A 26,145-nucleotide genomic window follows, 5' to 3' on the forward strand; every position below is an offset into this window, starting at 1 on the left:
CATTCACAGTGCATCTTTGATGTGTTTCCTGAGCTCGCATGCGTGTACTGTAGGGCATGTATCGTACATAATCTTAGGGCAAGGAGGTGCAGTTTGAGTTGGAACTTCACACAGTTATGGGGCCATGTTTGCAGTTTTTATGCTGTTCTCTATGTTACATCACAAATGACAATCATGGACACTCACCAACACAAAATACACAACTAGAGTCTGTGATATTGTGATGTTGTTTTCATTCAGTTCATTTCAACTTTTGGAATAAATTCATAAGTTTTCATCGTATGACACATAGTAATAGTGAAAGTTGGAATTACACAGAATGTAAGTACTGTACTCAAAGTGACATGAAACATGTAGATTTCACAATTACTTTTTGGGATCCTAGAGAGATGTTCATTTTGGATTTTTTTTCCTAGTTCATTCTCTGAATGGAAGAATATGAACTGTGTCACAAAGAAAAACTACTATCTACTCTTGTGTCAATGTTAGGCCTGGCTCAAAGTCAATGTCGGTGAACTCGGACCAGTTTCAATGCCACTGTCTGCTTGCTGTAGCAACTACATCTATACCAGTACTAAAACCTAAATGTGACAGAGTTCAAAATGTATACCCATATTTAGTGTTTCCACAGGGTCCAGCAAGCACTTCACAGCTTCATGACAGGTAAATATTAAAACCTGATAAACACAAGCCAACACTGAGCATCTATCTAGCCCCTTCACCAGTGACAAAGCAATGGAAGAGATTGGGTGATTATAAAGAAATCGACTTTTCTTTGCAATTCTACACAGAACTAGATGGGGGTTAGATATGCACACAGTACAAGTATGTACGTATCAAATTAGTTCATATTTCTAATCTTTATTATATTTAATGAATCATTTTAATGCTTGCTGAGCCCCATGGCATTTCATTCTAAAGGGCAATTAGCTATTGCCTAAGGCTAGCATCAATGTGGCAAAGTCCAACTGGTTGTGTAAAATTTTGTGAAGGTGTTCCTGTACTAAACAATGTACAGTTTCCATCGAGGTGAAGAATATAAAATTTTAGACAAATACAATTTTCTAGTTTCAATTAATAACACCAATATTCCCTTGCATTCTGCAACAATACATTACAAACCAAACTGAAAAATTTACATTCACCATGCACTGTTAAAAAAAATATTAAGCACCACATACAGTAGTGTGAAATTTATATACAAAATGTAAATACATATGTTGGCAGGTTAGGGTGGGGTACACTACACGAGTCAAGATTTACAAAGAAAATGCCCAAAACCTTTAAAATGCGGTTATTGAATGTGATTCCATACGCCGGTGAATTGTGAACTGTGTGATTCAGAAATATCAGATAAACAACTTGTGGGACACCATCAAGTGACATGAAAAAAAAATTATGATCTAAAGCTTTAGACTGTCAAGGCAGTCTGTAAATTCAAAAGTGAACACCTGTATGTGATAAATGAGTGTTTCATGCTTCAACGTAATCTCATGAAAGAACGTAAAAATTGATATGATGTCATTTGACTACCTCTAGGTGGCTCTTCTCATTTTTATGACACATGTCAAATTCTCATAAAATATCAAATTCTTCTTGATGCTTATCCTGACATGCCTAAACAAGACATTAAGATGCAAAGTTTGATTGTCTTCACTTGATAATGTAGACTCCAAATTGGAAGACCGGTCTCTGACTGAAACAGCAATAAAATAAAACACGAAAAGAACAACGCGAAAGTATCTTTAGAACTTGTCATGATTTTTTCTCTGGTGACTGACTGGCCAATCCGGTGGTGCTTGTAGCTGCACGCCACAGGGATGCTACTGACGCTGCTGCTGATGACATAAGACCCCCTGCAGAGCTTGGCGAGGGCGTTGTAACCAAGGTGTGATGAGGTATGGCCTGCGACTGGGTTGTCGACTGACAGGTTTCGCTCATCCTGGTGGGTGTATCCGGCAGCTGACGTGGCACTGCCTCCCATTCCTGTCCGAAGTCGATGTCATCTTCACTGGAACTGTTCTGATCACTGTCATCGGAAAAGCAGTAGTAGGGCAGGAGTGACTCTTCCACAGACTGCATCATCTCTGCATTCACCTCAAAGGGTCCATTTCTAGGATTACATAAATTATGCAAAGGTTTAACTAATCTGGAAAGCTCACAGTTCAATTTGTTCACAAATTCGAAAATCTTCCAATGCTGGGATGCTTAAATTTCAACAATAATGGCTAAGAAGCTTCAGATTGGGAATCAATTGTACCGGTACAAGAATTTGAAGAGGGTCCCAAAATATAATCAGTCAGGTCTAGGGTGACATCACTGGGCGTTTACAGCAGACGACAAACTGTTTGAGGTAGATAAGTCACGTTAATATCCCTTGCAACGTTCGTATCTCCCTTGGTCTCCCAGCCCTTCCAAGTTAGCTATTCAACTTGGGAGAATAATCTGCAGTTATATGTATGTTCACACAAATGTAACAACTAATACATCTATAATCGCTGTGTAGAATATAAATAACATACAGGATCATTATTGCTATTGTTTAAAAATAGTGACAACATCACTGTTCGCTCCATATAGTTATCAAAACAAGTCAACAATTGTATGAAACATGGACATACATATACAGACAGACTGACATACACAGACTGGCACAGAGTGATGACATTGACCCCAAGTGTGCCTTGGCCCATGGAGAGTGATAAAGATATAACAAACAGCTGTATGTAATGATAAAATAGTTAAGTGTAGGCCTATACAGGCACTAAGAGTGAATATGTTACAGCAATTTGATTAGTTTCTTTTCCTTTTCTACTTCTGTGATAATCTTTAAGACAATCAATCTGCAAGGCAGTATATGTATTGACAAATATGTTATCTTTTACAAGCACACAGTAAACTGTTCTTGATTTTTCATTTACAATATTTGACATATTAGACTGAAATACATAACATACAACCAATGTTTACACTTTGCCCATACACCAGATACATGGAGAAATTTCAACATACAATCATCAACTCTACAGGGAAAAGTAAGCATTGTTTTCTTCCAGAACAGCTGGTGCATCCACATCTGGAACAACTTACAAACTTAACCACTTACACAAGGATGATGACACAAGAGATAAAGTTAAACTGTGGTGAACTTGACTATTCCTTTCAAATCCTTACCTAACTTGACATCTTAAACTAAAATACACTGCATGGTTAATTGCGCACAAAAATACATCGGGGTGGACCATTTGATAAGGGACGGTGTCTGGAAGATCGATGAGGTACATTATCTTTTTTATCCGATCCATTGTACATTCTTTTTTCCCCACTCTCCCACTTTTCTTTTTGTCAAACCTTCTCTGGCTGAATTTTTTATTGGCATTTGTTTGGAATTTTGTCAAAATCTGCCAGGATTTTTTTACCGCATTTCAACACCAAATACAGTTTACCATATCAAATGCTAAACTAAATCACCACATTATATACTCTTAGTTCCAGTAGGTATAAAATTACCAAAAAAAATCTTAAAAATACAAAATGAAAGATATCCCAGTAAAACTGACAGTTTCGCAAAGTTGCCCCAAAAATTCAAAATTCCGGATTTCAACTTAATTTCAATATACCGGTATCTTATTAACAAAAACCCTAAGAACCGGTTTACTAAATATCAAAGCAATCAGACTGGTAAATTTTGAGAAACAAATTTTTGGACCAAAAATGAGAAAAATTGCCCCCCAAAATACAAAATTGCAGATTTCATCCTAATTTTGAATATATCTAATTAACATAAACCCTAGGAACCTGTACACTAGATATCAAAGCTACCAGATCAGAAGTTTTAGGAGAAAAATTTTTTGACCAAAAAGGCAAAAATTGCCCCAAAAATAAAAAAAATTGCCAGTTTCAACATACCTTCAATACATTATATTGAGATTAATCTTAGAATACCTGTATACCAAATATCAAAGCTATCAAATCAGTAGTTTTTGGATAAAAAAAATTTTTATCAAAAATGGGAAATGCAAATTGCCCCAAAATTACAAATATGACAATATCAATACAATTTGTACAAGCATGACTGAGGTCATCCTGAGGAACATGAATATTAAGTTTCATAGCAATCAGATGAGCGATTTCAGAGAACAAGATTTTTTGACTAAAAACGGAAAAAATACCCTAAAAATACAAACATGCAAATTTCATCCCAATTTTTGCACACATAATTTAGAATACCTAAAGAAATCTGCATACCAAGTTTCAACCAAATCTGACAAATGCTTACTGAGTTTTAGCCATTTGCAGGATTTTTCCTTTTTTCCCCTCATTTGCATATTTTTGGCACTGACATGTTCATTTGAACAAATTCACATCTCCACCCCTAGGTGCACCTGTACACCAAATACTAAGACAGTAGGTGCTACGGTTTAGGAGTTTTTGATGTGGACGGACATACATACATACATACATACATACAGACGACATTTTTCCACCTTATACGAATACCTCCCATTTGCATATATACATATGCATGGGAGCTAAAAAGCAAAATGCATGTGTGTGCTTTGGTTGACTATTATGAGAATGGTTTCGTCCACAGAACAAGGGAAGAGCAGGGAGATCAAGGGAAGATAACACACTCAGCAAGCAGAATGACACACCGTAAACCACCAGTCTTAGTTCCTCGCTGTTTTCCTAGGGAGATAGGAACACTGCAATTGCGACTTATCAACTTTTCAATATCAAACAATTTGCCCTCAAAGTCATCATCTATATCTCCACATCTAATTTCACTCAAGACTGACAATTATCAGGTATCTTCTCAGCTGTCTGAAGGCTGACACTCTTGTAGAAAATCTAAGGTTTCTGTGCTAGCTATGTCGAAAGTTTAAAAACAAAATGTACATGAATGTCAAACAGATCTTATTTTGTGTGAATGTGCAAGCAGTGCCATACCTTCCGAGTTGACCAGTCTGTTGGTTGAAACACGCCATCAGGTTCCTCACAGTGTGCGATGCATTCAAGTATTCTGGATCTACATTCTATTCAAAGAAACATTACATGTAAGTTTTATCTGTATGACTGTTTGCTCTTTGTTTATGATTGTCAATGCAGTAGCTATCCTCTTACAGTACATTTTCAAATTGGTTGCCCAAGTCTACTGATGCTGTGGCATAGCAATTACCGGTACTCCAATGAACTCGAGTGTTAAGGTAGAACACGCCTCGGGGACAGATATTCAGACTCTCAAATTTCCACAATTTTTTTCTGATCTACCATTTGTGGGGGCTCATTTAAAGCTCTTGGAGAAAGAAAATTTTTCTTAGTTTTTCGAAAATCCAAAATTTAATTTCCCTCCCCCCAAAATAGAGTTAACACAGGGATGGCAGCCATTTTGAATTTCAAATATCGCAAAATGTTTGGTAATTTGTTTCGCTAGTTCCAAACTTTGCACGGTGACCCGCGAGATTTTTATTGTTGATTTGGTCAAAGAATGGTTGAAAGTTTCATTAAAGAAAGTTTGAGAAACAGTTTAAGTCTTTCACTTTGGAGGCGCATACTACCTTAAGTGGATAATTAAAACACACTTTACACATCCATGCCACAGATGTTGCGGGTGCTGCGGAGAGCATTTTTCTGCATGGTACTCAGTCAACGTTAACATTTTGTTTTGAAAACGTTGTTCAAAATCAAACAGCAATTTGAACTTCAAACAACCTGTTACAGCAATATATCATCTTTCTGTGAAGTTCAAATCATTTGTTAAATTAGTTCTTCAGGTAACCAGACTTCGAAACCATCATTAGGGGAGCTGGGAGTGTGTCTGAGGTCAAAGGTCAAGAGTTTCATTAACCATGCACATCCTTTAATTACCTCCACTGCTTCGCTCCATAAGTGTTTTTGCTATGACCGGAAAACATAATGTTCATGACTTGTGAAAAACTAAAACATTACTGCTGTCTCTCGGTACTGCTGAGATGCATAAAGTGGGAACATGCCCATAATTTACTGGTTTTCTGAACAATAACAGCTTGCCTACTTACCTGTGTAAAACAAATGTACAATATGTTGGTGTTGAGCTTTGCCACAGCCCTTGAAAATGCCTTTGGTGTGAGTTTCTTGCCACAAAACTTGCTGTTGATGAGAAAAATGGCAGTTTATGCTATGAATAAATAGTGCCATAAACCATTCCCTGACCAATATACTGTTCCTCTTTGTTCAAGTTTATCTAGTTTATAGCTGAGTGGAATTCAATTGTTAACAGCCGACATGGACTGATGAAGATTCAAAAAGCTGCGTTGAAATATGCAGGTGGTGTGTCATACAGTATGTTACAGAGTGCAGCTTTTCCCCCCACTTCATGGATGTCTACAGTTTCCAAACTAGCTAATGCTCTTGCTGTTTCTTTAGCAGCTTGATGCAAGCTGGCCAGAGTGGGACATGTTTTATACATCATTACCTATAACCTTTACTTTTGCAATGAACTTTTAATATGGACTTGTTCATTTACCATATAATTTCCAATTTTGCATTTGTCTGAGATGACTGAAAATATGAAATGTTTTTCACTATCTGGCTCACTTGTCAATTAGACACAGAATTTTTTATTTCATGGAAATCTCAAGTTTCTAATATGTGAATGGTTCTGGACCACAGTATTTATGTCATTTATTCACTCCTTAAGGTAATGTTCATTACTATACACACTCTACTTCACGTTAGGATTGTTATGTACTTAGATGTGTTTTAAATGTGGACAACGTAGTTTTCATTTCCATGCCACCAAAGCTTGGAATTGATTAAATACTGAAATCAAACAATTATCCAGCCTAAGCACATTCAAATGTAAATGAAAAAAATATGTCAAAAGTAACGTGCCTTTGTGATTTATTTTTTTTTGTATGTAATCTTTTCTTGTCTTGATGTATTTATGACGCCCCATGAAAATTACTTTACCACGATTCAGCCACTTTATAAAAGTGTAAATAAGTAAATAATAAATAGACAGACAGACAGATAGACAGAGAGATAGATAGATTGATAGATAGATTGTCTGGAGCTTAGCCAGAACCTTGTATACTTCAGATTAGTCCCTGCTCTAAGCAATAAAAGTGAAAAAGGAAGGCAACATCAGGAAATGTTCAGTGCAGACTTACCTGTAACACAACTTTTCTGGCAAATTCACTCCTAGATAAAATGCTAGTACTGATGACAGTTGTGTGGTATATGCCAGGGCAGAACACATGGAGTTTGCTGGATTGCGTAGAACCACGTCAGTACCGCCGCCAGGCCCTGGTGTTACATGCTGAGCTGTCTCGTCTGCGTGACACAGAAACACCATAAATTAGAATCTGATGAACTGTTCCTTATTCAAAGCATGCTTGATTTCTCTTTTCTTAAATTCATTACTTTTTCAACCTCAAAACATTAATATACAGGGACAAAGCTACATACCCCATGTTTGTAAAGTTGGGGAGATCATCACAGGAGAACTTTAAAATGCAAAATAAGGAAAAACAAGCCATACCTAGCTGCCACTTTCACATAACTATTACGCTGAATTCAATTAGTGTTCTCTTATAAAATTTACTGAAAGCTCCTGTGGTACATACACACTGTAGGAACTTGGAAAAGGCCCTGACTCACACAAATAGAATTATGCCTCTTTAAAATGATCGTTTCAAACTTCGGTCACATGGTGTCCTGGTATCATTAAACTATACTCTTCCATAACCATTGGTGACATAGAGGAGTCACTGTTGAAATTTCAAGATTTGACACCCCAGAGTACCCAAAATTTCCATATGTTTTAAATTCAAAATGGACAGTACTTTCTATGTTAACTCTAAGACAGAAAATTTACTTTTTGATTTTCATGAACGCAAGATCATGATATTCAATTTCCTAAGCAAGCTTTAAAATGACTTTGCACAAGCTGTAGATCAGAGTAAAACCCCGTAAGATGAGTGGTACTTCAAATATTTCCCAACAGTATCATGGTTTGACTAAAACCCATTGTTGTCAACGATGAGTATGGCCCTGTTCACATGGAATGAAGATAGCAAGGTTGAGCCATTGAAGCAATCACTTACACCATGCTGAGTAAGCAGAATAGTCTCCATCGCCTGGAAGGTGAGCTTCCTGAGACACAACACACAACTGTGTTTTACTTGGATTGCCAGTGTATACCCATCTACCATGTACATAAGACATATGCTGGGCTTCTGTCAACTCCCCGACAGCACTCAGTGACAGTTTGTTTTCCTCACCGGTATTGTCATCATCAGCATCCTCTCTGAATTTCAAAAATCATATAAATTAACATATTAATAAGCACCATAAAAGCTATCAACAATATCAGATATATGAATCATCTTCAGCATAAAATTTCCTTTCTTTTCTTGCTCATCCAATTGGATTTGATTAATTTGAGTGCCTTGACTTCAAAAGGGCAAATGAGGTCAATTGATTACATCTACTACATAGAGGTCAAAAGAGGTCAAAGCAGTTGCCTGGCTACGATTGCACTCAGGGAAAGCCTGATCAACATGGTCATCATGTATAAATGCTACACTTGTAAATCATGCCAAGGTAGCTCCTTCATATAGAAGGACAAAACCAAATCGGCTCAGATGTTTATCAGGAAGTGTAAAAGCACAACAAAACAACTGGTCCAAGAGGTCAGAAAATAAAGATTTGGGATAGTATACGCAATGCTTAACCCTTCCACCACCATAGTTTGGTCTAAATCCATTATTATCAATTTTGATTGTGGACATGTTTACAGGCAATTTGAGGTGAACAGGTTAAAAGCTAAGCTAACCTGGATTCATGAGGATCTTTCACCTCAACCTCCGTGATTGGAAATATTGAAGTAACCAGTTCTTCAACCCTAGCCCTACGTATTGATTGTAGTTCTTCTTCAAAGCACATCTCAGCTTCTACACTTCTACTGTATTGTTGCCGGGACTGATCTGCAAACGAGAACAAACAAACAAACATTGATAAATCTTTAATGAATCCAATTAGAATACTATGCAGCACTGCACTGCACATTACCCATCCACGGTCAGAATACACATAATTGCATGACTGTTCAGAATGTAAAGACAAGACATGATGTTGCAACAGCATACCTGTGTTTGTGAACTTATCAACCTATTTCAATGTGTTGCACTGATGTTCATCAACACAGCGAAATTTCACATGTACATGATGAAGCACATACAGCAAACCAATCATTTTTAATGAGTGATTGCCCTCTAGGCATTTACATGATTGTATGAGTCACAAGCACCTGCTGTCTGTTCAGTTTGACACAAGTTTTCTATGCTGTCTATAACACCTGTACAATGCTTTCAGATTGCCTGTATGAATAACTACACCCACAGAAATTTTTCAAAATTATTACCACATAAACACTCACACAAATCATGCTGCTTGTAATACAAATATAACCAATAAAACTACTATCTTTCTATTAGGTTGCTATAAAAAGAGATCAAATCCTGAACACAACTAAAGGAAAATCTTGCAAAAGAGTTGAAATTACAGCAAATTCAGGTATAAAGGAGAGATAACATGTACACTTGATTTTGTCATTGAATCAGATCTTACCAAGGTATCTGAGCACTTTATCTTTCTTTTCAAGAAGACTCTTGACCTTCATGCTGATTCTGTTCTTCTTAGACTGTTCAGTCACAACATTTTGTTTTTCTGTGAAACAAAATACATGAAGTTTTTTGTATGTTTGCATACCGACACTGGAAGTCAGAGTCAGATCACTTCCTGTTCTTGAGATGTAATTATCTGAAAGCATTGCCTCATTTCTCCTGAATCTCTGGGTCTGGCACAACATTGGTCAGCAATGTTGCAGACAATTTACATTGATGGTATGCCTTCGAATGAATATTATGCCACTAAAGAGTACATCAACAAACAATTTTGGTACTTCTCATGAAGTTCTTATGATCTAGATTCTTTCTGTAGTTGTTAAACTTTATGATGCAATATATACTATATCGAGTGCAAGAAATCTCTTTCATTACAATCAATGACCAAAAAGCAAGAAATCTCTTTCATTACAATCAATGACCAAAAAGCAAGAAATCTCTTTCATTACAATCAATGACCAAAAAGCAAGAAATCTCTTTCATTACAATCAATGACCAAAAAGCAAGAAATCTCTTTCATTACAATCAATGACCAAAAAGCAAGAAATCTCTTTCATTACAATCAATGACCAAAAAAGGTAAACCCTAAGGAAATCCATAAACTGTGACCCAAAGGACTGCTTCTAGGGTGAATCAAATCCAAATCTGATCAAAATTGGATGTAGAGATGGCATTTGCCTCACTACATCTAACCAACTACTATAGAAGGTCTCACTCAAGTCTCACATATCAGCCCAAACAGCCAACCAATCAGAAAGCACTTTAGAACCTCTACCAGGTATGGGTTACAAGTGGTATAGAGTGTGTGCTGCTCCATTTTGGCGGTTTTCTTGTATAACAGTGATCTCATCCCTTTCACATTTCAAGCGCCTCTCAGTTTTGTCTTTGAAGAAGGCTTAATACTGTCTCTTTGCCTATCATTGATGACTTTTATGAAGCTATTTGTCATGAATTGATTTCATTGAGTCTTGAACATCTTGGTATGGTGTTCTTCCTGTGTGTATGTGCGTGACCAAATACTTGCAAAGTAGTTTGGTACTTTTGCCAGAATGTATTCTTAGTCTTGGCCTTTCTTTGTAAAATTTCCTCTGAGGTCTGACTCCCGGTAATCTTGATTATCTTTGGCAATGTCGATGTTATTGGTGCTGACTGGCTGGTTGTTGCCCTCTCTCCATCTAAATGAACTGATCAACTCTCTGAATGTGTCTGCTGCACATAAATGTACAACACCAAGCACTATAGTGTTTAAGCAGATAATTGTAGTGCTGCATCTTTAAAAATTTTCTTAGGGTGGGTGTGGCTCCTGCAAAGGGCAAGATTTGAACAGGCTCTTCTATGGCAGCTGGTCAAATGTAGAGAGGTGACTGACAACTAGCAAGAATAGTAAAGAACAATGAAAAGTGGAAATGTCACCACCTTGATATATAAAGATTTTATATATCCCAATTTTATATATTTTATCCCAATTTTAAGCAGATTAATCCAACTAATGGTACTGCAGCCTACTTTGGTATTTTTTCATACATTTTGAATCATACAATTCCACAATCTTACACTTGTCTTCTGCAAAATTAATGGTTCCGGTAAAAGTCATGGTACTTGACCATAACCTTTGAACCAAATTAGGTGCACTCTAATGAGACCGCATTTCATAAATGTCGCTGAATTTTATCCATATCTGCATTTACATTATTACAAAGAAGAATTTGTACACACCACATTCAGCCCTTCGTCGTGAATCTTCTAATGCTTTCTGTAACATGGAAATGTTTTCTCTAAGAGCTATAACTTCTGATTCCTGAAAAAAAGATATCCCAAAATTCAATACTCTTAAGAGTGTTCCGTCAAATTTTCCTCCATACACAGTCAAGTCATGAATTACACAAGTGTTGCTACTTTCGTTTTTCATTGATGAGCACAGGTCTTGTATGGATGCCAAAGGGATTTATTACATGCCTCGTATATCGAACGTCGCATGCTCCATAGGATTCAATGGTAACTCGTCGATGACGTCGCGGGCTGCATAGTCATCACTGGACTGAAAGTGAACCGGAACTCTTTTCAGCTTGACAACATTTTGATGTAAAAATGAGGAAATTTCAGGTTTTGCATAGGAAATCCGAGTTTAGGAAAATTTTGCGGGAAAAAAATGATAAACCACATAACAGTAGTTTAACTATATCAATGCACCATTCGATGATAAAAGTCGTTCCATTTTTAACGGATTTTCATCTAAGATGGAAATAAAGCATTTGATTATCATTTGCCAATAAATCTAAATATTTTGAGTGAAAACTGTGTAAGAGAGGCATGTAATAAAAACATTATAGCCCAAACAAGGGACTATGTACCCTCGGGGCAGGAGACCATTTGCCCTCCTTACGTCGGGCAAATGGTCACCTACCCTCGAGCACATAGTCCCATGTTTGGGCTATAATATATAAAATTGTTGTTTAGTCATTTCCACACTTCTGCTTTTTATGTTCTGTAAACATATAGCAGGATACGATAAGAACTTTACTACAGTAGTAGATTTGCCATTGCAAGCTTTACTTCTGTTGAATTTGTAGAGTATGCACTCTAGAATAGATTGGTATTCACCACCGATAATGAGCTACTATCATTCAATTTATGCGAGGAAACAATCTTGATTTTCTTGCCATTTAATACCACATTCCTCCAATACATGCATAATTCATTGAAAAAAACAACTGACTCTTTCAATATCATTCTGATCCAAGACATGTGTAACAGTAAGTTGAAACTTTCTCGCGGAATAGAGTAATTTGCATTTGTAAGTACCTGTTTGTCATATTGCACCCGTCCTGTTACGGCCTCATTCACTCTGAAAATGACCAAAATACAGAAATGCATCTCAGTGAAAATTCAGTACATCATGTCAGTAGTACATGTACAGCTGTCATCTTTCTCTCTCCTAGGCAGAATTCTGATGACCTAATTGATAAGGATTGCAATTTGCTGTGCTTGTGGACAAACAATAATATTTACGGAATGTCTAAAAAGTGCATCTGTCTACTAAAGTATATCTGTAGGGAGGCCAACTGAAATTTTGAAATGTTCAATCTGCATTTTAATTAATGTAGTTTTTTAGATTTCAATGAGAGAAGCTAAACATTTTTTTAATTTTCGAAATTGGATGAACGGTTACAATTTTATAGCTTTTTAAAACATTCACTTTTACTCTTTCTGTAGAAAGACCATACATATAATAACAATGGGAACAATGAGACAAAATGAAGGAGTTTTAGCTGAAATTTACAGTAAATTTGCTGTAACTTTGTTAATAAAACATCTTTTTGTACCAAATTTGGCATGGAGATAGATTTCAATGGCACACACAAATGTATCATAAAATTACGCGATTACGATGGTGGCCATATTGGATTTATCCATGGCAACGGATGAACGCCACTTAACGAGAAATGACAAAATGAAATATTAAACTCAAATGGCATAAGTGATATATCAAATTGAAGGCCTTTTTGAGCTGATGACACTTTTGAATAGCTCTACTGCATTAAAACTACCTACAAAAAGTATTTTTATCCAAATAAAGGCTTTCAAAACATCACCACTGGGGCCATATGGAGTTTTGACATTATTTGGTAAAGGCTTCTTCAATTTTATCAGTTTCTGAACAATTTGAAACTTAGAATTTAATTTAAGGATTATTGGTTAAAACTATGTTCCAAAATTAATGATCATCTTTAAAATTCAGGAGTAAATTGAATGAGAAGTCGATGTTTGGAGGTGCTAAAAATTGCATACTTGTCATGGTAAAGTTATCAGCAACTAAGATGGTCTCATCATACCACCTGTCAGACATGCAAATTTCCTTTGTTACAAACATTTAAAAAAATCAATACCCTTTCTTTTGCCAACACAGATGCAACTTATTCCCTTAGTTTCCTTGAAAATATTGTGTATGGCTGTCAAAAATCTATGTCGACAAAATCACAAAATTGCTATCTCCTCTGCGCAAAAGGGATTGATCTTCTCATTATTCACCGTGAGAAATTAGAGAATTATGATTATCAAAACTATGGTCCCAGAATTTTGATATATGGACCGAGCTGTTCTGTGTACAGAAGAAATTTGCTCCAGTTCAATGAGTGATCTCCGTGTGTACGGATCATGGAGAATTGTGGGTAGCCTCACTTACTGTGAAGCGTGGTCAATATCTTCGTCAATAAATACGTGAGCTGTTCAAAATTTCTCATTTTTCTAGCAAAAATTCAAAAGAAATAATGATAAACTGCGTACTAGAGGACGTTTCACTGAGAGTTGGTCGGGTTAGGTCTCGGAAAAATCGCTCTCAATTTTTTGTCTCGGATTTGGTCATATACACTGCCCTATGTTGGTGAAGAACCTTATATCGCGAGAAAGAGCGAGATCTGGGCTTTCAAATGAGTATTCGATGTAAGGGATGTTTTGATTGGCTCACCTTCAAAAATGCGTTTCAAAATCAGTGATGTAAATATTAGGTGCTGCCATGTTTCAGATCGCCGTTCCCGGTACCGTTTCTAGCTCAATTTTGCAGTTTATTCAAAAAGTAAGTAGTTCATATAAAGAAATAAAAAACATATGAGAGAATAGCTGCATTTTTAATTTTAGCCTCATGTATTTTTTTCCACAATTTTCTTTCCCGTTATCGATGTTTTTCAATTTTGAACATGACTAAGTCACTGGTGATTGAGTGTCAATTCAGCACGTCCTGGGCGACCTGCTGGCCTCCCTAATATCTGCTTTCCTGTCACTTCATCACAGTTTTGATGACCAGCTTTTCCTGTCTGTTTGAAAAGGGGTGGGTCCTAATTTGTGCATGTTGGTACTGAGCGATAATTATGTATAAAGTAATATTTTAACTCTGATGTTCATCTTTTATTTTTTAACGTTTATTGTTCAACTTTGGAAATTGAATTATCGATCTCCTTGTCGGTTTTGCACGTATTATTCTGTATAATGATATGACAAACATATCTAAATATAGTGATGACTCATTTACGACAGGTAGATTGTGTGGTAGTAGCATCCTTTTACGCGTTTTACAATAAGTTTTACTGTAATTGTACCCTCCATTTTAAATCCCCTTTTATGGAGGCCTAGATGTTCGTTTGTATTTGCATGAGTCTAAGACTGATTTGAGATTGAACATAAAACCGAAATAATACCGAAAATGGACACGTCAAGTCCGAGTATTGGCGCTACCAACAAGGCAGTCAAGATGTTTACAAAACGAAATTACAGTGAGTCAGAACAATAAAGGACAAAGTCTGAAGTAAATTGTAAGTCGACCGTATCCCTGCGTCTGATGGTTGCACAGAAACTGAAAAGCATTGCATCACTCACTGCTGACTTGTTGCCCTCCGTATCAACAGTCAACACAACTTCCAAACCCTTTTGTTCCCCTACCCTAGCAATACAATTATAACCAAGATCGGAATACTTACTTCTCCAGCAGTTTCACCCGTTCCTTCTTCAGTCTGTTTAATTTTTGCAATTTTTCAGCGTACCTTCAAAAGCGAAGACAGATTTCAGTGAGGAGTTTGGTCAATTTACCATCGGTTTTCATTCAATTTGCATGTACAGACGATCGATAAAATCAGGGAGGGTGAGGGTGCACCGTGGATAAACAGGCGGAAATCGAAAGGCATACACAACTGTCCACACTTACCTGTGCGGATTTCTACCACTGGAATGCGTAAAATCACCCTGTTCTATACACAATTTACAAAAGAAGCTTCTCTTCGAGTTACTGCACAACGGACACTTTTCAATCGCGATACCAATGGCCGTTGAACTTCTGACAATGTCGGAGGACTTTTCAGCTGATTCGACTCCGTCCTCCCAGCAAGTCGCCATATTATTTAATGACGTCATGATTTGTTATGAACTGGTGCATCATGGGAATACCTTCTTTGGGGTCATATTAGGGCAATGTCAAGTACGAACACAGTACCAGCGTGTTGCCTTTAGCTGATTACTTCAATATCATATTGCCTTTACGATGGACATAAACAAGGCAGTGATATAAATGTCTATATCCTGAATCAGCCTATGGCCAAAAATGTAGTTTCTTGCACGTTTTCCCTTTCAGACAGTTTAGAAGTCTTATAATGCTGTTCTCACTAGCTATTGTTCTCATTAGCTTGCCAATCAATTCCGTCCATAACCATTGTTCAGTGCTAAGAAAAGATGTTTTGCAAACTGTAAAATCACCTATATAAATTTGATGAAGGTGTACTAGAGCGGCCCAAGCCTAAATTGTATTATGATCTCCATCCTGGTTCCAGGGGTATAGTATGCTTTACTGTTGGTTCTCAAGCTGTTCTAACTGAAGCCCTCTCTTGTCTGCAGGTCATGTTTAGAAGTCACCAAACGTACCAATGTTCATTATCAAGTATAAGAACTGTGTGCCCTGTCTTAATTTTTGTTTCTTCATTACCAGATGAAATTTTATTCTATGTATGATATATATACGGTGCTTGCGGGGGCGATGTCAGAGTGCATCCTTTGCAGTATTTTTGTAATAACTTCATATTACTGCTCTGTACACAATGAAAGGCATGAGTATGGAAGGAACAAACATACACCTATTAATGTGATGGAAAAAATCTGTTTATTGGTTCTAAATTTTATGTCCAAATATTACTCTATAAAAAGATATCTTCACAAAGTAATGTTCGGACTTTTCATATCTTCTTTCTTTCCTTTTACTTGTGTCTCCTAGAGTAGCACAATTGTCATCTAAACAGACATATCTCGGAAACAATGAACAATTAACAAAATTAACATTTACAATTGACTTCTCATGTGTGAAAACCTTAAAAAATCAAGGATCAAAAAATGTTCTTTTGTATATTAAAGACAGACAACTATTCCATGCTAAGAAAAAAAACATAAATATGAGATAATATAGTTGTTGAGACTCAACAAGCAGAACAACAAAATTTGGAAAATATCCTTTTGGCAAAAACATTGTCTGAAGAAAGTACCATTCTGCAGTGAAGTCTCTGTTGAAACACAAATGACGTTGATCATCTTTTAAACGTCTTCTATTCTACTGAAGGTTTAAGAAATAAAATAACTGCATCTTAGTAACTTTAGGTATGACATACTCCTGATACAGCTGGTCAATCCTGGATAGTGAAACCTTTTGTGATAACATTTACCGGTACCAGTGATTTTTGAACAAAAATGTTCGTAATAAAACCTTCCTATATGATAAACAAACCTGTATGCCTTCTTAAGGACAATGCAAAACATCGAAATAGGCAGCTTGAAAAATCAGAACTAATCAGCATTTTACATCTGCAGATACCTTTTTTTTTCTGTGTACATTCCTTTGATAGCTCTACAGAGATAGAAGACAAGTTATATACAAATCTGATCGTCATCAGGGGTGAGCAAACCCACCAGCACAACCTCATGGGCTAGCAGTTTTCCTGTCAGACTGGCCTTTTTTGCATCTACTAGCCCGCTGACAGACTAGTGAATTTCGGAAAATAAATGAGTAGAAAGAACTACTACAGCCTGTTCATCTACAAAATGCATTGTCATTTCAAGGTAATCTGTGGCATATAAGTGAAATATTTCCAACGTACAACACTTTCTGATGATGTTTAATTAGTTTGAAGATGTATAACTTGAACAGAATTTATAACTGTGTTGGTGGTTGGCGCTGGTGGATTTTGACAGTTGGCTAGTCTTTGCTCTGAGCTACTAGCTAGGGCACTAGTGGTTCTGAAAAGGATTTGCTCAACCCTGGTTACAGAAGTTATTTACTAAATACAGCACTGTTAATTCAGCAGTGGCTACTGCAAACAGAAATTTGGACTTAGTTCCGATGTTTTGTGTCTGTGTATAGCCCTAGCTTGTGTTTGGATCCATTGATACACGGCTTGTATACTTCAATCAGCCAGCTCCTCACAATCATCGCTTCAACCTGTTCTACTATTTAAATATCCACATAATTGACAAACATCCACTCTATTTTCATGTCAACTTAGCCACTTTTCACTGCACAATGAATTTGTTTCTTCAAACCAGTAAACAATTTTCATCTCTTATTGCTTAGACCACTTCTTGTTTCAGTATAGATGGAGAATCCAATTCTATTTTTTCATCACCTTTAAAACTAACTTCCCACTCTGACTGCATAACATTAGTGGTCATGAACACTCAATTTCACCATTCCCATGAGCAGTATTTCCACAAAAGTCTTCAAAAATTTGAAATGAAAATATAGCTTTGCAAATTACTGGTAAGACTCTGGATGTGACACCGACATCGCCAGGAATCAGTCCTATTACCATCGACAGCATCAAGCCTTCAACAGGTGCAATCAAAACATGAACAAGCATAATTCAATCTGATTTCCTGTCAACAGACATTATTTCACTTGAATCATTAGCGTGTTCAATTCTGACATATGTGTTGTACCTTTCCTTAACCACTTCCTTCCGGACTCCCATACTTTCATGATACACACCATAATTCACGAAACATTTTACTTTTCACAAGTTGAATAGAAGGTATTTCTTCACATGTATACATGGAAGAAGTAAAAAAACGGTCCACTGCTAGTTTAGGCATACTTCCTCCTAAAGTGCAGATGGACAGTAAACGTAAATATGAACAGTATTGTGGCCGGGTGAACCCTATGACAACTTCTTGAAGGCTTTCAAGATGGGGTAGATATTATTGAATGCTTCATATATCTCTGTCCGCACCTTGGCACCTGTATGGATGAAAGGAGAGAACTTGGTGTAAGAGGTACAATGACAATTTGTCATAAAAATTCACCATCATTCCCACCAAAATTAACATTGCAAGAAAAATAATCTTTGTTGTTGTAACATAATAAACCTACACTGCTAAGGACGTGTGAAAACATGACAAAAAAATGTTGAAACCATAAATGAAATTGATATCAAAGATATTTCCTGACATAAATTTCAAAACAAATATGATAGAAACACAAACTTTGTTGTTTCAGACCGCTGTATTTTAAACATCTGAACCACGCAGAAAAAAGACATACACTGACTGGCATCTTGCACAAACAGATTCTGAAGCAAATTAACCGAAAATATGTAAAAACTGGGGGGTTACATTTATGCAGCAGGAGTGATTTTGAAAAGATGGGTGCAGCAAGGGGATGGAAGTAGGAAACATAAAAGGATATTTCCTTACCTGTAAGTACCACTTTGCCTGACACAAATATCAACAAGACAATTCTAGGTTTCACCATTCTATATATAAGACCAGGGAACAACTCAGGCTCATAACTGTCAGCAAACACATATATAAGTGTGATTAGCAGGATGTTTAGAGATTTGTTGATACCAGTGGCATATTGTCATTGATAAGCAGACACAAAAGTTGTGGAGTGCAATGAAGGTATATCCTCCTTTCCAACAAATATTATATTATGTGAAAATAGCCCACCGAATTTAGTAAATAAATGATCAGTTTATTTAATGTCTATCTACAAATGAATTACTGCCATCATGTTATAAACTTAAAATACAATGGCTTTGACTACCTTGTAGAAATAAAAGAAATGTCTGTAGCTTTTTTAATGGTATGAAAGATAAGATTGACAAAAATTAGAGACATCATTGTGGTTTTCTATCTGTCACAAACATCACACACACACACACATTGTATAGTCCCTTATTCAAGTCATAAGTGAATCAGCACCTCTGGATTTCATTATACTTATCTTAAAGATTGTACGAACAAGATGCAATGCCTCTTATCTCAAACCATAGACAGCCGAGCTTCTACTGGTTATGCTTAATCATACAAACATTAAGAGAACTTATATGATTGGATCAATATAGAGCAGTCATGCTCGTGCTGCAATGTTAATAATTACTCCCATTTGACTTCCTAGACACAGAAAGGAAAACGAAACTCACACTTGTTAACTTACCTGGAGAACTGTCCATGTGTTAGCACCAAGCCTTCTAATCTGATTGGAAATTTGACATCACAGCTACCTACCATATTCTGGATTTTGAAATCTAAAAACTTTGCCTGTGGAATGAATATGGAAGCAATTTCAAGTCAGAGACAACCTTTTACGGAGCAAACCAAGACTGACTATTCCCTGAGCAGCTGTCAATGATTCTGCAAACACTAATAAACGTACACCATGATGACGCCATGTTTCTCATAGCCACAGTATAAGCTGATGTATCTTTATCATTTGTTAAGTGTTTATGTAAAAAAGATTTCGCAAAATAAATAGTAAGCCAGCAACTAATGCAGCTAAGTCACTAACAACTTACTATAAGAAGGACAATAACCTGAGTCCATGTATACAGTTCTCGTCTGAGTGTAAGCCCCTCCACTACTTTCAGAGGATTTTTTAAAATATTGTACATTCGTGTATAAGCCCCTACCCTAGTTAACTCAAATACAGAAGGTTAGTTAGGAGTATATAATGGGCTGTTACAGTCAGTAAAATTACCTTTAAGATCAAAGAACCTATTAAACAATATTAAAACAATGGGAATTTGAAGTTCCCATGACAACACCATAAGGAAAATGGCTGTACGTCATTCCAGTACCTTTATGATTCTATGACCTTCCATCCCCCATTACCTAAATAGAATAGTCCTACTCCAAGTCACATATCCGCCAGTATTTATTTATTTTCATTTACGTCCACAATGTTGGTTTTCATCCTTTAAACATACAATTTCATTTGTTTGGAGCAATTATCCTCCATCTGTGCAGAGTTTACTCCACTTACTAGTACAATTATCACTGCAATGTTGCTGTTTTCACAAGATACTGACCATTTGATCTTGGAAAGTTACGTTGCCTTAACAACAGCGAGTGCACGTTCACAGTTCACACTATGCTGTTGTTCAGCAGCATACATGACATCTTTGTTCTCAGTTTACTGTTATTTTAGTATATGATTCACGTGGAAATTTCACCAAATTGTCACTTCTTTTTATCCACATAGCGATACAAAATACTGTGTCGGTTGAGCTAGGAAATTGTTATCTTTTGGTTATAGTTGTCCATTGATATCAATGTGATCATAGCATACCAATTCATGAGATTATCAAATCTTCAGTACATTTTTTGGCTTTTACAATTTCTTTAGATGTAAGTAGATTTTTGAAAGTGAGAGAAAATTCTAATGGTGTTCAATAATTGTACATAAATTAGCATAAATTAGGCATGTATGGCATATTACATGGGGTTGTGTGACTATAAGACCCTCCACTGGTAAAACTGCAGTTTTGTGTTTCCCAACCAGGGGGGGTAATACTTGTATAAGTACAGCAAATGCAAACAATTTACAGAAAACCAGAATCCAGAATTTTTACACAAAACAGGGAGGTCAAGTGAAGAGAATGGTATCTATGCCCCTTTATCATGTAAATCACACTACACAGAAAGTCAAATACTAACATTAAATAATCAATGACCAAAACTTTTGAAAACCCAATAAAGAAGGTACAACTATTGGAAATTCAAACGATAAGAACATGACAAACAAAGCAGTGTGATCTATTATTTTAATTCAACTACATGAAAGTCGACCTACTGACCTGAAAGCCTAATTTCTGTATGACTCGTGCATATTTCCTGGCAGCTAATCTTGACTGGTCTTCACTTTTGGCACCTGTACACACCATTTTACCTGAGCTGAATATCAAAGCCGTGGTTCGAGGGTCTCGTATTCTCATGATCACCGCAGCAAATCTCTACAACACAGAAATGTGAGTCACAAAGTCAACTAGGCTTTCTCCTCTTCGCTTTCTCACCACGTACATGTAGAAGCATATATTACTGTAATTTCAACCGAACAGTTATATAAGGATACACTACAGATAACACTGAAAAAGTGGACCAAGTACATCAAGTTGTTCATTGTCATTAACTTTGGGTCCATTTCTGGATTACTACTGCAACCTTAACCTTAAAAGGAACACAATCAATGATTGTGACGATAATAATGTTCGGCCAAACACAATTATAATTTTTATTCCAATATGCCACAAAATAATTATGATTGACAATCACAGCAATCATGCCCTAAAGCTTGATTGGTGTTATTACAATATGACAGTCACCAATCGATGTCTTGTCTTCTAACATTTCTCAGACATCTTCTGTCTTCCTAAATCTTTATGCACCACAACAAAATTTTGTCTTTTGGAAAATTTAACTAAAAAATACGCTAAATATCATCATATCATCATGAACTTTAACACTTATTATCTTAAAAACGCAGAACTTATTGTATAACTTTATTTATTTGGGTAAGCACCCAAACTCGGGTAAATGCCTCCACCCTACATCATGTGGTCCTTTCACAGCAAGGTCACATTCTAGCAAACATCCCACCCCACCCACCCACCAACCTTGTTTCAAATCTTTTTGGTACATTACTGGTGCAAAGGTCTGCAGCATATACCAACTAATTTTCATAAATCTTGAGGTTGGGGTGATTGGGCAACCCCCTCCCCAACACCCCCATTGTGAGTATCATGTTTGAACTTAGCAGCTGGGGCATTTACCTGCATAAATACATGTATGATACCATGGTGACTGCTAATTGACAATGACATATCTTACCTTTGGATTATACTCAGCATTTCTTGCATGCAATGCTATTTTCTTCAAGTCTAACTTGCAGCCAAGATTGACTGTTGATACGATATTTCTGCAACAGTAACAACAGCACACACATTAAGACAAAAACAACAACTTCCCTCCTGTTAAACATAAATAATTGAGAAGACCATTTCTCCTGCATTCTACACACTTACACTCCTTTATGCAATGTGGGCAAAAAGTCATGATTGCAACTGTTATACCTATATCTGAGAAACCATAGTGAAATGATATGAGCCATGGTTTTACAAATTTAGAAAACAATGAAAATTTAGAAGAACATTCACTATGGCATGCTTTTGTTTAGCAGCTCTCAAGGTTCAAGATAGGCTTTCTTATGACTTCAACTTACTGTAGCTGTGGAACAATTCCTGCACCTTCACTGGCTGGAGTAGCTGGTGTCATGGGTGTCATCGGAGGTGCAGGCGTTGGTGGATACATGCCGGGAGCCCCTGGCAAACCCTGAGTAACTGACATAGGCGTGCTCCCACCATATGATGTACTCGGTTGGACATTCTGTTGTCTTTGTTGAGATTCATCTGTTGTACCCTGTTGGTAAAATGGTTTTCCATATACATTTAGTTGATAAAACAATCGAAATGCAGTTAAGATAAGAGGGGACACACCCTTAAAAGCAAAACAGGGCTTTTCTGAAGAGCCTCTCCCTCTGTTACCAGAATATCCAAAACTTGTACCTAGAGACTCCTATGGTTTGTAGTGATAAATTTATGTAAATTGACGTTTGAGTCCAATACTCAAAATCTTGCCAAACAATATCCGGTACAGCGCTGTTTCTGTTCACATTAGCACATCCATGTAGCCCCTTTGATGAGGAGGTCTAATCAAATGGATAACCCAACAGTAATTCCAGTTTCTCCATAATTTCTGATTACTGCAGAGTAACATATCACAAATCAACTTGCATATTTGCTTAATTTCTCTCAATCTAATTTGTGTACACAGCACCTGTACCTAGAGATGGAATTTTGACCTGTTTTGTGATTCATACATTCTGTTATCCAACACCCAGCAAATCATGGATATATGACACTTCATGAAGTCACGACATTGCACATTTTTTTAATATTGTATATTTACTGTCTGGAATCTAAGTTTGACTTCCCAGATATTGATACCAGATGAAATGTTGAAGCTGAGAAATCACTGTTGTATATAATTGATTTCTGGCCCCTGATAACGATGCTAGATGACATATATATATATATATATATATATATATATATATATATATATATATATATATATATATATATATATATATATATAAAAGACATTGGGACTCCAACATCTATATTACATGATACTACAATGATGTGCTTATATTTCAGCATGCTAGATCCCTGAAATCGCTGATATTTCCCTGATACATATCAGAATATAATATTAAATAATATTGAAATATTGATAGTACAAAGTACTAGACTCAAGGAATTGCAGGTAAATATCAAATATAATTCAAAGATCGTCACCACTTACAGAGCTTTTCCTGCCTGACTTCTACAGTCTGATTCTATCTTCGATACTAGGCTTGTGATATCGAAGGTAAATTTCCAATATATCTGAACACATTACAGCGTCGGTCTAGACCGACTTCCTCAGTCTGATTCTAACTTCGATACTAAATGATATAAACGATCCAAGATATATTGGAGATTTCAACATCTTACAGATGTGACCAAGCTTTCATTTCCTAAGCCAAATTCTAACTTCATATATTAGACAGTTCTCAGACACCTCGCACCATGCCATCTCATCCCATACCATTGCACCAAAACAACTATGTACCAAAACCTCTTCGCCCCAGGAGTCATGTCATCCCAAAATCGTTTTGCCCCAATCAAAGCCACTTTGCCCGAAACTATCCCCAACTGGCAAAGCTAGCTGAAAATAACCAACCACCAAAGTTTTCATCACCTATCTATCATCCCATGACTTGGGTCTTTATTCTTGCACAAAACCATACAAGGTATAATTAGAAAAAAGAAAAACGAAAACTACTATAAGCCACAACAGTGCGTTGAGAGAAATTGCTGCCATTTTTTCAAAATGTGTACACTTTCAATACTTTAGTCACGGGATGATAGATAGGTGATGAAAACTTCGAGGGCAGTGGTTGGTCATTTTCAGCTTTATGGTTGGCGATAGTTTGGGGTGAAATGTTGGTTGTTTTGGGGATGAGAAATGGTTTAGGATGATGTGATCCTTGGGGCGACATGGTTTTGCTGCAAATTGTCTGGCAATCTCATGATCAGAAAATGAAGGTTGTACCATGCACGGGCACCACCGCAGTTGATAGCGCTTTTAGTGTAGTAGAAACTACACTAGGAGCACTATCAACTCCGGTTGTACCTGTACCATGGAGGTCTCTTCTTCATCTCCATGGCATTGTAGCACACTAGCTGCTATTTCCTTGGGCAGATTTTGAGAATGGAGATTTCTTGGTTTTTGTTTCCTAGTGCCTATTTATGGCATGGCATGCACAATATCACACTCAACAGCACGCAACATACGAACTACATACAATACCTGTGTATGTGTTGTTTGCATTTGCGTTGTTTGCATGTAAGTCGGTTGTTGCTGCTGATGATGAGTAACAGTGGGCTGTAGACCGTGTGAAACATACTGAGGTATTGCATGCTGCCCTGAGCCCGGCAAGTTCCCACCGCCGGCATTCATCATCTTGCGTAGATACTTGAGGGGGCAGTGCGCTTGTTTGTTGACTCTAGTGTAAGACACACATCTGTCGCAATTCTTCGGCTGTCTCTGGGAACATGTGAGATTCTAAGTTCATGAAAGTGCCTCTTGACGTCTTTCTCTAGCTTTCCTATCCGTTCCGCTCTCACACAGGAAATCACTTGTATATAGTTGTTCGTTGTTTGTGATCTCTAGTCTAAAGCAGAAAACAGCTATTGCCGAATTTACAACTCCCCATTCGTCAAATTCGCATGACAAAAAAAATATTAGTCACTTAAATCATTCTCGATCAGACAAAAATTTATATCTTGCCCGAAATGGTGCTCTAAACTTCCCGATTCGATATGTCGCGTCATAGAGATCCTCCAGAGATCCAGACCTTGGTGTTCGGCAGGGAGGAACTACTTGAGCTCCCGTGTGCGTGTCTCTGACAGTGACAAAGACCCTGCGTGTTTGACAGGTCAACAGGATTCTCTTCTATATCTACAGGACCACCGTGACCATTTGCCTATTTTCGCCCTTTTGCCTATTTCATATATTTTTCTTCCGAGTGTATTTTTTCAGGGTGTATAGCTAATAAAGAAACCCTTCAATGGTACAAAAATATACATATTATCCTATACATTATACAGTTTCCATAAAATTTACTTACATCTGAAAGAATTAAAAATTATTCAATTTTATTGGGCAGAATAAACAAATTGGCATAAAATGAAACCTTCATCGAAGAACTCATGTTCTACAAGGTGCATTCATACCCAGCAATTTTCTATGGTTCACTTTCTCTGTGTTCAGTACTACAATCACAGTAGGATTGTACTTTTATCTTCAAATTCAATTATTATTATTATTAATATGTAACAGGTCTGACCTGAGAGCGAGCGTAGCGTAGGGTATATCATCATTGATGTTTTCAGGCAATAGCATGCTAATTTCATTGTTTGATGCATGATGCATATTTTGGCCATTGAGGTTGAATTGCTGTTAATTGTTTTCTAGAATAACATTTATAGATTATTATAGCAATTTAACTCGGAAATGCCAAGTTCACTAACGAAAATTATTTAAAACTGGTAAATTACATGATTCCGGT

The 26,145-nt window shown here is 36.7% G+C and overlaps 2 protein-coding genes across 2 annotated transcripts; both read right to left on the reverse strand.

The window, feature by feature from the left end:
• Window positions 1-216: 216 nt before the first annotated feature.
• Window positions 217-15,570, reverse strand: LOC139149791 (beclin 1-associated autophagy-related key regulator-like). Its single transcript, XM_070721772.1, has 11 exons — window positions 15,364-15,570; window positions 15,140-15,202; window positions 12,471-12,513; window positions 11,385-11,466; window positions 9,613-9,711; window positions 8,819-8,969; window positions 8,088-8,290; window positions 7,152-7,314; window positions 6,039-6,129; window positions 4,951-5,036; window positions 217-2,113 (listed from the first exon to the last, which is right to left on the reverse strand). The coding sequence occupies exons 1-11, from the start codon at window positions 15,567-15,569 to the stop codon at window positions 1,756-1,758; spliced, it is 1,545 nt and encodes a 514-aa protein (XP_070577873.1). The 5' UTR covers window position 15,570; the 3' UTR covers window positions 217-1,755.
• A 719-nt stretch (window positions 15,571-16,289) lies between these two features.
• Window positions 16,290-25,245, reverse strand: LOC139149792 (TATA-box-binding protein-like). Its single transcript, XM_070721773.1, has 7 exons — window positions 24,885-25,245; window positions 22,690-22,886; window positions 22,299-22,386; window positions 21,269-21,424; window positions 19,630-19,733; window positions 18,885-18,979; window positions 16,290-18,429 (listed from the first exon to the last, which is right to left on the reverse strand). Exons 1-7 carry the CDS (start codon window positions 25,035-25,037, stop codon window positions 18,350-18,352), a joined length of 873 nt encoding a protein of 290 aa, XP_070577874.1. The 5' UTR covers window positions 25,038-25,245; the 3' UTR covers window positions 16,290-18,349.
• Between the last annotated feature and the right edge of the window lie 900 nt (window positions 25,246-26,145).

This window comes from Ptychodera flava, chromosome 14 (genome assembly GCF_041260155.1).
Source record: "Ptychodera flava strain L36383 chromosome 14, AS_Pfla_20210202, whole genome shotgun sequence".
In the NCBI taxonomy this organism is placed as follows: domain Eukaryota; kingdom Metazoa; phylum Hemichordata; class Enteropneusta; family Ptychoderidae; genus Ptychodera; species Ptychodera flava.

Coding starts and splice junctions, on each gene's coding strand:
- LOC139149791 (XM_070721772.1), bottom strand. CDS start 15,569: ATGACGTCATTAAATAATATGGCGACTTGCTGGGAGGACGGAGTCGAA. Junction 9,712..11,384: donor ACGACGAAGGGCTGAATGTG/GTGTGTACAAAT, acceptor TTTGTTTCACAG/AAAAACAAAATGTTGTGACT. Junction 8,970..9,612: donor TAAAGTGCTCAGATACCTTG/GTAAGATCTGAT, acceptor TCTCGTTTGCAG/ATCAGTCCCGGCAACAATAC.
- LOC139149792 (XM_070721773.1), bottom strand. CDS start 25,037: ATGATGAATGCCGGCGGTGGGAACTTGCCGGGCTCAGGGCAGCATGCA. Junction 18,980..19,629: donor ACACATGGACAGTTCTCCAG/GTAAGTTAACAA, acceptor GTTTGCTGACAG/TTATGAGCCTGAGTTGTTCC. Junction 18,430..18,884: donor AGGCAAAGTGGTACTTACAG/GTAAGGAAATAT, acceptor TCATCCATACAG/GTGCCAAGGTGCGGACAGAG.